A 13,961-nucleotide genomic window follows, 5' to 3' on the forward strand; every position below is an offset into this window, starting at 1 on the left:
GCCAGAAAAAGAGAAAAAAGGGGCATAAAGAAATCAAGTAGTTTCCTGTGTATATTAAATAGTTTAATATAATTACGTGTGATTACCTAATTCTTTTTCCACAATCATCTTTTGGCAGGTTGTTGTCACAACAGCTTTAAAACAATTCAATTTAAAATTCTTGCCATTTATTTTATAAACAACACATTTAAACATGTACAATATTTAATTGGTGGAAGCCATGAGTTCTTGGAGTTTTTATATTTCCTAACCAGTGTCTAATAATTAATAATTATTAGTTTTTTTAATAGCGGGAAATTTTTTAACGGTTCCAACTATTTTCACCGTGTTAGGTTAGTTTATTCTTGGATTACAATCCTCGTAAAATCTCAGATGTTTATTATTTGTATACAGCACCACAGCTGGAAACCATATCAATAACATTAAAAACCTTCACTATCCTTGTAAAATTTCTCATGATTATGCGCGTGTCTCTTCATGGCCATCTCGTTGTCGATGACGACGGAGGCGCGGCAGCCGATGGTGCTCTGCTTGACGCACCGCCACATGCCCTTCTTCTTGCCTTCGGGGTCCCCGTACGATAAGTTGTACCGGTGACCCTCCATTAGCATCACCGGCTTGCCCTTTCTGGATTCCGTGAAAGTTACTGGAAGAGTGAAAGCCCCAAAGATGAATATATATATGAATGACAATACTTTTTAGAATATCTGCCGACTACAAGATATACGAGTATGTTGAATTTATTAGGTAGCGATTTTTGGGATATATTCTTTAGGTAAGCTTATTTTTGTAACTCCTTGCTTTATTTATATTTTGTAATACATTATATTCAATTCTTAGTTAATTAACCACATTCGAACACATGATGATGATGATGATGAAGCTACGTAACTACTTAGGTATTATATATTTTAATTTTAGAACTATGACCCATTAGTATCAGTAGAATTAGTAGCATAGCTGTTAAACATACAGTCAAAGTATTTAACATTGCTGATTGATTGCAGGTGATTACAAATAATGTTGTTCACACGAAATAAGATTTAAACCCACACTGATTAGTAGCTAATGATTATGCTCATTCTTTTTTATAGTCTCTCCAGCGACTGTGATAACAGATGCTTCGCACTTGTGGGTCCAGCGCTTGACGCAGGCCCACACAGTTTTGTGGCCGTCGTTCGGGTTGCCCGAGCGATGGTTATACCGATATCCTTCCCAGAGACACACTGGCCTACCCCTCTTGGATTGCACGAAAATCGGCCCTGGAATCACGGACCAAGTTTAAGAAAAACATCTCAAAAATTAAAACTTAAGCAACCGCAGAATATGGTTATTATAAAATTGTGTAAGTAGTTGATACCGTAAACATAATTTAAAATATTATTTAAAGAAGAGTATTGTATTTTCACATCACAATTTTATTATAGACACGCTAATCAGTTTATAAAGGAAAAAAAAAACAAAAAGGAAGGCAGTATTAGTCAATGATTATGCTCCGTTCGTAGGATAGCCGACCCGTCTATAATCACTAGCTTAGCTCGGCATTTGCTGCTTCTCTGTTTATTGCAGGTCCAAAAACTATTAATATTTTGTTTGGGATCGCCACGGGTCCAGTTGTAGCGATACCCTTTCCAAAGGCACATCGGGAAACCTCTCTGTGATTTCATGAATATAGGCCCTAAAATCATTACAAAAAACATTTTTAGGACTCTCTCTGTAATATATTTTAAAATATTATTTAAAGATGAATAGAGTTGTTCTTCCCATCACAATTTTATTATAGATACTTAATCACTAATCAGTTAACAAAGGAAAAAAACCGGCCAAGTGCGAGTCGGACTCGCGCACGGAGGGTTCCGCACCCTCAACAAAAAATAAAGCAAAACAAGCAAAAAAACGGTCACCCATCCAAGTACTGACCCCGCCCGACGTTGCTTAACTTCGGTCATAAATCACGTTTGTTGTATGGGAACCCCACTTAAATCTTTATTTTATTCTGTTTTTAGTATTTGTTGTTATAGCGGCAACAGAAATACATCACCTGTGAAAATTTCAACTGTCTAGCTATCACGGTTCGTGAGATACAGCCTGGTGACAGACGGACGGACGGACGGACGGACGGACGGACGGACGGACGGACAGCGGAGTCTTAGTAATAGGGTCCCGTTTTTACCCTTTGGGTACGGAACCCTAAAAACACAAGAAGGATCAGTAGTCAATGGTTATGCTCCCTTCGTACGATAGCTGACCCGTCTATAATCATTAGAGTAGCTCGGCATTTGCTGCTTCTCTGTTTATTGCAGGTCCATACAGTCTTGATGTTTTGTGCGGGATCGCCACGGGTCCAGTTGTAGCGATGACCTTTCCATAAGCACACCGGGAAACCTCTCCGTGATTGAATGAATATAGGCGCTAAAATCATTAAAAATTGAGGACCTTCTCTTTGAGTAACTATTAAAAATATAATGAACTCGAAATAAAGGTATTTGAACAAAATGGAGCACATTGTTTAAACACAATTATTGACAGAGATTCCTTTATTTTTGTTCTATTGCATAATCTGATGGTCACGTCTCGCCTACATCGAGTGACTAACATTTTTCAATGGTTATGGTTCTTTCTCTGATAGGCAGCTCCATCGATGATGACGAGCGTTGCTGGGCGTTGTTACTCTGCTTGAAGCATATCCAGAGTGTCTTGCCGATTCCCGAGAGATCTCCACTCCTAAGATTATACCGATGTCCTTGCCAAAGGCACACTGGATTGCCTCTTCTAGATGGGACGAATATCGGCTCTGGAACCATGAAATACCATTCAATATTTTTTAATCAGATGCAATATTATTGCCATAGTTTCGCTACACGTAAATAAACCTACATTTGTAAGAAAAATACTGGAATGAACATAAGCAATAAATACATTTTGCGGAACGAAGATATAACGAAAAAGTTGAAATTATAAAAAAAGTAATATACCAAATAGTACCGACCTAACCAAGTGTTCTTCGTACGTACCAGAAACCATTACATTACTATTCATCTCCATTACTTAGGTAATATGAATTAACAAGTAACAACATTATTGGAAATTATCAAATAGCATCACTGATCACTGTATGTTTTTGCAGGCCCGGATCTAGGGTAGAGCGAGTGGAGCGGCCGCTCTAGGCGCCGGATGGCAAGGAGGGCGCCAAAATGGCAAATGAGAAAAAAAAAGTTTTAAAAGACGCGAGTGTCTCGAGGACCCAAAATTCGCTTGAAAACTTCAACGAAGGGCGCCGAAACCCGATTTCGCTCTACCCTGATCAAGGCTCGGGCCGGCACTGTGTATTTGTATCTAGTTTACATATTTCAACATGTTGAGCATAAGTTTGAGTGTTAATGACTGTGCTCGTACTTCCTCAGGAAGTGAGTTTCGTTGAAGATGGCAGTGATGGCTGCTCTGTTTGACATACCTCCACCAAGACGTACTGTTTTTAGTCGTTTTGCCACGGGACAAAGCGTAAAGGCGACCTTGCAAAAGGCACACCGGATTTTCCACCTGCGATTTGGCGAAAGTAAGCTCTGCGACATGGAAAATTGGATCATTTCAGAAAAGTTATTTATTATAGGGTTGAAATGCCAAAGGAAAAATTTATTATAATATGAAAGTAGTTAATTTTCTTTTTTTAAGGCATTTTCCTTTTTAAATCTATACTTATAATGGGCGTGACATAAATTAATGGTTGTGCTCGTGCTTTCTAACGAAATCCGTTCCGTTGAAGATAGTAATGGTCGCCCTACAATGGCGGTAACTCTGCTTGACACATCTCCACGACGAGCTACCTGACTTATCCCCGCGTGCCAGGAAGTACCGATGTCCTTGGTAGAGGCACACCGGCTTGCCAATTCGAGATTTGCCAAAAGTTAACTCTAGAAACCAAAAGTGGTGGATGTAAGTAGTTAGAAAAATGGTCAAAGGCATGATCGGTATTAAATACTGGTTTTCAGGATGCAACCGAGAAAGAGAGAATAGGCAAGAAAAGTCGGTTTTAGTTACGGTACATCTGGATTATTTATTATTCGACTGTAACGATTTCATATCCGGGTAATTAGTCTTACAGTTGAGTCGACACCGACATGATAACCGACATGTTAACTATGATTATGTTCATTCTTAAAAGCGACGATTTCTTCGCCGACCATGGTGATGATGGCCTTGCAGTTGTACCGGCCCGGCTGCTTGATGCACCGCCATGTTGATTTCTCCGCGCCCCTTCCCCGCACCCCGCTGCCGCCGTAGGAGAAGAAGTATTTGTGCCCGTATATATTTAGCACCCGCTTGCCTGTTCGAGATGTATGGTACAGCGGCCCTGAAAATATTACACCTAATCAAATTTATTGGTGTTGACTACCTAAATACTTTCGAATCTCAATTCAATCTCCATTTCAATCTACATGTTCAATCTTCTACATATTAATCCGAAAAAAATACGAAAAGAAATACCAGTCAAAAACTTTCACAGTTAGGATGTTGATACTTCGCATAAATATTCGTCACTAAAAGAGGTACTTACAAAAATACAGAAAGTGTAATCCCATTTGTCCCCGCCGGGCACAGATGGGAATAGGAGGATCGTAGTGTTAATTAGAAATGCGTAATTGAACCGATTTATTTACTATTTTAAATTATTTCCAGCAAACCCAATAGTTTTCCGCTAAACATTTTAAGTTGTGATTTTCCTTCTTTGATCTGTTTCTTCACATGTATCACGTTATGACGAAGGGTGGCCATTGGCAAGTTGTATTCTTTGGCGGTTCTGGTAAGTGACTTATTGTTTTGTATCACTTCTTTAACCGCTTTCTGCAACGTTTCTTCGCTGTAGCGCCGGCCCCACGGTTTTGATATATTATGATATAAGTTTTTTGTGTTTGCTGAAATATGTAAAAATAATAAGGTTGGTTATCGTTTCACTTTAGTTCGTATACAGTTAATAAGATAAATCTAAAAGACGCCTTTAGCCTTACGCTCTATCTTTAAATCTAACCTTATATAAACCGAAATAAATAACATGTATATATATATATATATATATATATAAAGGAAAAAAATACCAAGGGCAAAATTAATATAGTAGTGTTTCTGCTTGAAATAATTGAATTTGTTTCCTAATATTAGCCTTATATGCTATTGCATCAAAAAACAAAATTATTTTACTGTCATTTTATATTTGTTTGAAATCGAAAATAATCATAGTTAAGAAGTAAATATTAAAAAAAGCATTTTTTCACAAGGTCAATAGTTAAATATCTAAGAAGTCTCTTTTAATTATTTTCTGAAATAGTAGTTTTAATCTCCTATTTCGTTCTGGTTACGGTATTAGCGTATGTTGACAACCATGGTACGCGTTGACGCTCATAGGAAAAGCTTCAGTTACTGATCTTATACCCAGAATTTACAGTTACGATACCGAATTCAAAACCAGTACCGGAAGCATGCTTTACACATTCTTGAAGCCTTTCCAGAAATGTTTGTGTCGCCAGGTACGCTGTTGTAATTTAGTCGCAGCGTCAGACGGTATTTATACATTTTTTTCGGACTAGAATGTATCTCCGGGGTAAAATTGTCCCTCAGGGCCATGATTATGTTGGTTAGTGATCTTGACGATGTGACCATCCACGGTGGTGATGGAGACCCGGCAGCCGCCAGTGGTGGTCTTGACGCAGCGCCAGACAATCTTTGCACCTTTCTCCCGATAAAGACTGTATCGCCAGCCGCTGAACAACATTGTTCGGCGACCACCCTTACGGATTGGGTCCATGAATATTGGTTCTACAAACAAAGACGCTTTATGCAGTTATTTGTTACAATTTGCGAAAGTTAATTTAACATTTGTAAACCAGAAAAACGAAAGGTGAAAAGAGTATTAAATAGCTATAATATTTGCTAAAAATACAACGGGAACTATCTTAAAGAGTTTTATTACAAATCCGGAATATTTGCGCATTTTAAGATTAACGTTTTGTGGAACTAAGAAACAAAAACGTCCACGTGATCGGTAGATATAGGAACAGTCGACAGTTGCGGGGCCGTTGCGATCAATAGTCTCGTCATGGGTCAACTTCTCCTTTGGTACCCTGAGTAGCCTGTGATATTATGGGTGTTTCTTATGACATCCGTTCACCGCGACGATACTGCCTTCAATAGTCACTATGGATACTCGACACCCACGAAACCACTGCGTGCATCGCCATGTGCTCTTTGGCTCCTTCACTATGCAGCGGTTGTATCGCTGCCCACCTACTACCAGAATAGGTTTGCCTTGACGAGACGTCGTTAGGAAGGGCGCTGGAAATTCCGAACTCAATGTTAAAATCCTTGTTTGGATGTTAATCACAATATTTATAATTAAAATACAATTATAAGGTTTTGTGAGAATGATATATCAAAATTGGAAAAGATTCAGATAGATGTTTTATAATGGGAATGAATAAGTATGCAGTAATAAAAATAAAACTACGAAAATTACCTATTATATTAATTAACACGGGTGTTTTATGATAAGTAAACAAAGGGCTGATAAAAGAACTTCAGAAGAATCAAGAGGTCTATGGATTTAAACAACTGTAAACATTACAAGCAATTTATTCAATCATAAATGCTCTAAATCACAAAGTTTATTTACACCTAAATTTGATAGAAATACTGAGTAGCTAATTAAATTAAAATATGATTTCACACAGTTATAAACTTATCTTAAAGTTAATATATGTATACACAACATGTTTTTAAAACATTTACTTTTGTACATCAAATAGTTGAATATCCACCGAAACCCTTTTCGAGGACGATGGTGTACTACTACTCGGACCCGGACTATCGCCGTACTCTGCTGACTCGTGTTTCTCTTTCATTCTCCTGTTCTGGAACCATATCTTCAGGGCCTTGTCTGGGATCTGCAGCCGCTGCGCGAGCTCTATACGGTCCTTAGTATCGAGATACTTGCTGGCGAGGTAGATCTCCTCCAGCGCTTTCAGTTGTTCGGTGCTGAACGCGGTGCGGAATCGTTTTTGTCTTGACCGGATAATTATTTTGACTTCGGGGTCTACGGAAAAATATACAGCATTTAATAATTCAAGTGTGACCTCTACTATATTATATTTAAACATGGAAATAAATGTTTAATACCAATTTCATACTTGTTGAATAATGTCATATTTTACGTCATTGAATTTCACGCCGACAACATCAAGTCCATACCTAATAGGAACAAATGAAGAAAAGAATAGAGACAACAAAAACCTTTTTTTTATTTAGATCACTCCAAAAACATATCTCTAAAATGCAAAAACAATCAAAATCAATCAAAATATATATGTCACCGTAGAATTGTAAACACTCGTCAGATTATAATCTTGCTAGTTACATTATAAACTGACGGTAGGGAGATTATAATCTAACCTAACCTAACCTACGTTAGATTATAAACTAACGGGTTCACAATCTTACGGTGACATATACACACATGAATAACACAGATCTTACAGATCAGCCTTAGGTACCTATATAATAATTTATTAATAATCAGTGTTATATATAATAATTATTGTATTTTAACAAACCTCTAGGTAATGTTTATGTTCGTTAAGCGTCCTAGGGACGAACCCATCGATCGTGACGACGGTCGCACGGCAGGCGAACGTGGTGTACTAGACACACCGCCATCCTTGCTTGCTTGTGATAGGTGGTAACAAATACCTAATGGTTATGATCGTTAAGCGTCCTGACGACAACACCTTCGACGGTGGTGACGGACACGCGGCAGGCGAACGTGGTATACTTAACGCATCGCCACACAGTCTTTGCTCCCTGCTGCTTGTGGAAGTTGAACCGATTATGGCCCAGAAGTAAGACAGGCCGCCGGCCGCACCGAGACGATACGAACATTGGAACTAGAACTGAAATATGGAATGTAAGATTACAAAGGAAACTGTATTTTAATATGATAACAGTTATAATTTAAAATAAAAAAATATATAACGTTGCTGATTGCCGTGTTAGCTGTATTAGTGTATCAGCGAAAACAGAAAAAATAGATTTAGATTGACCCTAATCTCAGCTGATGAAAAATGAAGACAGAACTTAAGATAGCAATATAAACGGTGGCTCCTTGAATCCCTGGACACTGGAACTTAGCGAAAACCTACAACGCTCCAATGTTAAAAAAATGTTGGTTAGAGTCGAGTGCGGAAAGAGAAGAGTCGTGGAATGTATGGCGCCCAATACATTCCACGACTCTTCTCTTTCCGAACAGACTCTACAAGATTATAAATTTAATTTGGTAAAAAAAGAAACTAATTCAGATATGTGCAACTATTGTTTATTACATATTTAGATTTAGGTTAAAGCACGATCCTAGACAAGTGACTCGTAATAAAACTTATTCTATATACTATAAAATAATATTGTGTAGATAGTTCAAATAGTAAAGTGATCCACCATGCATAAAGGCTTCGTCACACAGGCGCGTATTCCGGGCGCGGCGTGAGCGGGGCGCGCCGCTTTTACATATAAAAAGCTCACGCCCCGCTTACGCCGCGCCTTAAAGATGCAACGCAATCAAATATAAGGCCCAAATCCAAGCTGCTACTATGGTCCCGAATACTAACAGGCACAGTCGATTTATTTTTCAAAAAATAAATTGCATTTTGGTTCCAATACGTCTATTTAAAGATGCTCTAGTAGACGTATTTACAGCAGCCGTTGCGAAATATAACTGTCAATAAAAGGACATGACAAGGCTTGTTCGCGCTATATAAACATACAGCGCTCGTCATCTTAAAAAGCAGCCAATTGCATAACTAGGTTTTATCTTAAAGAGAAAAGTGAACGGTGCTTCTCCATACAAACGTAGATAAGTTCCTCTTCCATCTACCTCTCTGGACTTTATGTCAAAATCCAGACAAGATAATGGGGATAAGGTATGTATGGTGAAGTGGTCGTCCACTATGCTCTAATAGTTATTTACGATACAAGTGCGGAAAAGAGGAAATTCGAAAAGAGTGGCGATAAATTAAAATACGACCGAAGGGAGTGTTTTAAATCAACACGAGTTGCGAATTACCTATTCGCACGTGTATCGTACAACGTTTTACAGTACATATGGCACTTTAAACTTTCGACATACGCACGGAAAGTGCTATTTCCCGCACTAGTTCGGGAAAGTAGTACCATATGTAGTGTAAACACTATTTTCACTCTAGTCTCTCTACTTCACAACACTTCAATGGTTATGTTTATTATTAATCTTCACGATTAAGTTTTCCATAGTAGTGATGGAGACTCGGCAGCTGAACTGCGAGTTGGTCTTGACGCACCGCCAAACCGCCTTGCCAGCTCGCTTGTTGAGCATGTTGTACCGTCTGCCGCGGAATATCATCACTGGGCGGCCGCGGGTCGATTTCGTAAAATATGGACCTACAAAGTTAAACACATTATGCGGTAGAACTTAGGGATGAACCAATTATTTTAATTTTAATTGATGTTTTAAAGTAGCCACATTAGTGTATGTAAATAATAAACTGAAATTGTTATCATATACTAAAGAAAAAGTGACCAAACCCTCTAGTGACATCCCGTCTCCGCCACTGAAGGGCTTGGTCACTTTTTCTATTTCAGTTTATACATTATTATGAGTTGTTGTCTGTTTATTTTCACTGTAATGGGAGAATTTCTGAATAAACAAATCCAAGCCGTGCAAAGGAACAGTTTCAAAGTAACTACCTAGTTTTAAGTATCATCTAAATATTTTATTTAGAACTAAAAATAGAATATACATAATTTATTTATAAGCACAAATAAGGATGTGACACGAAATGATCAGACGTCAGACCCATTAATTTAGTTCGTTTCTAAACTGTTTATTCACACGGAACATAACATAATACCCTCTATAATGCGTTCAAAAACCGCAAATTTCAGGTCGTTTCATAAGCCTCACTCGTATTGTAATGATTTTCATTTGCAGTCACATAAACTACTATTATTCCACAACTTCCTTGCTTATGTTCATTATACTCCTCGCGGTGAAAACCAATGCCCATGACAGTTCAAGACTTTCTCGGTTGAACTTGATTACAGAAAGTATCTCTGCTACGAAGATCCGCCACGCATCGCCAGATCGTCTTCATTCCTTGAATTTCATGTATGTGCAGTCAGCAATACTATTCGCTTAGCTTTGCCTACAAACATCTATCCAGGGGAGGTCAATTTTCTCTGCAACTGACTGTACATTTTTATTCGCTTTTGGTCTGTCAGATTCAGAATGATTCGAGTTCTAACTACTTTAAGGCTTGAGATACACTTGTAAGTTTTACTGACGTAAGTAGGGACAAAGCTATTTACCTTACTTAGAAGGATATTCATCTCTCATTCTGTAGTATAGCTGTGTCCCTACGTAAGTAAAACTTACAAGTGTATCTTGGGCCTAATGGTTATGCTTATTAGTTACTCTCACTATAGCGCCATTAACGGTCATCACAGAGACTCGACACGCCGCCCTCGTGTACTTGACGCACCGCCAGGTTGTCTTCATGCCCTGTATTTTGTGCATGTTGAAACGCTTCTGGTCCAGTAGCATCACGATGCCGCCGCGGTTAGAAGCTTTATAAATTGGACCTGCAAATAAAACTTTTATTAAATATGTGAGCGCTGGTGGCCTAGAGGTTAGAGCGTGCGACTTTTAATCCGGAGGTCGCGGGATAAACCCCGGCTCGTACCAATGAGTTTTCCGGAACTTATGTACGAAATATCATTTGATATTTACCAGTCGCTTTTCGGTGAAGGAAAACATCGTGAGGAAACCGGACTAATCCCAATAAGGCCGAGGGTACTCTGGGTTGGAAGGTCAGATGGCAGTCGCTTTCGTAAAAACTAGTGCCTACGCCCATTCTTGGGATTAGTTGCCGACCGAGGGGTTATAATGGCCGACCACATATTTCAGTAAAAGTACCTACACTGTTGTAGCCTACAGTCGTCCTTTTTTAAGTAATGATTAATAAGAAGGAGAATAATCATTTATTAGAGACTGTGCGGAAAGAGAAGAGTCGTGAAATGTATGGGATCCTATACATTCTACGACTCTTTTCTTTCCGCACAGACTCTATCCAATTGTTTGGTACATATATGTGATGACAAAAACAATATACCTAGGTTAATAAATCCATTTATATTGGTATTCAATTTAATGTTATTTTATTGATAGAACATTATCTTCATTCACATGTAAATTCATAAACCATTAATCTAGATCAGATCACACACCTACGAGAATTACCGCTGCGAATTGCTACGCCGCCGTAACGCGTAGGCCGTAGGAAGTTTATTCAGTGCAAGTTTAGTAATTGCTCTGTGAGAGAGAGTACAAAATATTCAATCCACAGCGCAGGTGTCGCCACAGGTGCTGCACCCAAACAAGAATCCACGACATGCTTCGTCAAAAAATACAAAACATCAACAAAAACACAGTAAACTGGCGAAAAAGATGGTCAATTCGAAGTTTTTGCAAAAAACCGGTTTGTAAAAAGCCTACAATTACCATTTTTCAAATGTGTTACATAAAATGAACCAGGGGTAGTCATTGGACGCCGGAATTAGTTACCAAAGTGAGTTAAAGAAGAAGAAGAAGTGGCGTATACCTGATATATTTACTGAGTTCCAGTGGATTTAACGCATCGCCAAATCGTCTTCATTCTTTAAATCACGTACATTACAATTCGCTTTTGGTCAGGCAGAGTAAAAATTCCTCGAATTGTTACTACTTTAATGGTTATGCTCATTTGTTGTTTTAATTATAGTGCCATTAATTGTCACCACAGAGACTCGACACGCCGTTGCGGGCGTGTACTTGACGCACCGCCAGATGGTCTTGACGCCATGTTTGCTGTACATGTTGAAACGCCTTTTGTTCAGTAGCATCACGATGCCGCCGCGGTTAGAAGTTTTATAAATTGGACCTGGAAATAAAACGTATACCTGTTTTGTAAAATTAAAAAATCTTTGGCATTCTTAAAGTACAAACACCACAGGGTAGGATATAATCCATTAGTAAAAGCACAAAAGCAAGAATCTCATAGTTGCCGGCCACATATTGCAGTAAAAGTGTATCACATCTAGATTCAAGGTTAATATTATTTACCAGACATTTGGTAGGTACCACATGTTGTAATAAAACAATATGAGGTTAATAAAGCCATTTATATTGTCACTTAATTCGAATGATATAAAACGAACGTTATTGAACGTTATTTTAATTATTTTTTCTACTCCCGTACCTTTATTTGTCATTTAAAAGGTTGTACACACACCTTTAAACCCCTATGTTATAGTTGTCAAGACAAGTCTTTAGTCTATTCCCCAAAAAAGTATTCAAGTATTCAAGTAGTTTATTTGCTTTCATGTTGTACATAACATCTTATGAAATAAAAGTTTCAAACATGAGCCCCGTAAGGGCATGGCAATTCTTATAAGTAACTTAAGCTAACTTAAACTAATGTGTTTCTTTTTCCACTAGGTAACAACTGTAACACGCTTATTAGATATTGTACAAAAAATATAATTATGACATTTTATAGTTGGTCGTTTAAAAATTCATTCACAGAATAATAGGTTTTCGTTATAAGCATTTGTTTTAGTTTATTTGCAAAAATATTTTCTTTTTCTTCTTTTTAGGGTTCCGTAGCCAAATGGCAAAAAACGGAACCCTTATAGATTCGTCATGTCTGTCTGTCTGTCTGTCTGTCCGTCTGTCCGTCTGTCCGTCTGTCCGTCTGTCCGTCTGTCTGTCCGTCCGTATGTCACAGCCACTTTTCTCCGAAACTATAAGAACTATATTGTTCAAACTTGGTAAGTAGATGTATTCTGTGAACCGCATTAAGATTTTCACACAAAAATAGAAAAAAAACAATAAATTTTTGGGGTTCCCCATACTTCGAACTGAAACTCAAAAAATTTTTTTTCATCAAACCCATACGTGTGGGGTATCTATGGATAGGTCTTCAAAAATGATATTGAGGTTTCTAATATCATTTTTTTCTAAACTGAATAGTTTGCGCGAGAGACACTTCCAATGTGGTAAAATGTGTGTCCCCCCCCCCTGTAACTTCTAAAATAAGAGAATGATAAAACTAAAAAAAATATATGATATACATTACCATGTAAACTTCCACCGAAAATTGGTTTGAACGAGATCTAGTAAGTAGTTTTTTTTTTATACGTCATAAATCGCCTAAATACGGAACCCTTCATGGGCGAGTCCGACTCGCACTTGGCCGCTTTTTAATTTCTTCAGGTAACTTATTATATAATTTAATCGACATTTTTAAAGGGCCTGAAGAATGTAGTTTTAATCGGGAGGGTGGTGGCATTAATCTTGAATTGTGTCTAGATGGGTAGGACGAGGGTATGTCTCCACGTTTTGTGTAAAATTCTGTGTATCTATGGACAAATTTGCAAGTCTCCAGAATGTAAAGGCAGGGTAGAGTAAGTATTTTATGTTTTACGAAGTATGGCTTGCAACTATCCAGTTCTTCAATATTGACGATTATCCGTATCAGGTTTTTTTGCTTAATGAAAAGGGAGGGAGCTTCACTACTATTATTTAAAAAATATTTAGATCTGTTAGCGCCACTTGCATCATCCAACTAATCCGGGGTTAACCGGTTAAACCTGGAGTTACCATTTAAGCTGCCGGGTTTTCCAATTGAACCAGCCACGGCACTGTTTTATGGATTTACAGTATTTGCACCTGACAATTTCTAACTACCCCCCCCACTAAAAGGAGGTGGCTTTCATCGGCTCTCGATCTCTATCAACTCAAGACCAGCTAAGAATCAATTGTGCCAAGTTTCAGCGCATAGTCACAAAGTGCAAGGTGTCGTGCACTATCAAAGCAGCTATTATTGCTTAGCACTGATTTAAACTTT

General features: G+C 38.1%; 1 protein-coding gene across 29 annotated transcripts in view; it reads right to left on the reverse strand.

The window, feature by feature from the left end:
- The window catches only part of LOC134661654 (protein tramtrack, beta isoform), a 506,900-nt gene that overhangs the window by 335,397 nt on the left and 157,542 nt on the right, over positions 1 to 13,961 (reverse strand). Inside the window, exon 5 of one of the 29 annotated variants that reach the window (XM_063517896.1) lies at positions 6,762 to 7,084. The exons of the other annotated variants lie outside the window; for them this stretch is intronic. Within the exon in view, the coding sequence (XP_063373966.1) occupies positions 6,777 to 7,084 (308 nt within the window). The 3' untranslated portion in view covers positions 6,762 to 6,776. Of the gene's footprint in view, positions 1 to 6,761; positions 7,085 to 13,961 lie in introns of those variants that run through there. 29 annotated transcript variants of the gene reach the window in all.

This window comes from Cydia amplana, chromosome 2, assembly GCF_948474715.1.
Source record: "Cydia amplana chromosome 2, ilCydAmpl1.1, whole genome shotgun sequence".
NCBI lineage: Eukaryota > Metazoa > Arthropoda > Insecta > Lepidoptera > Tortricidae > Cydia > Cydia amplana.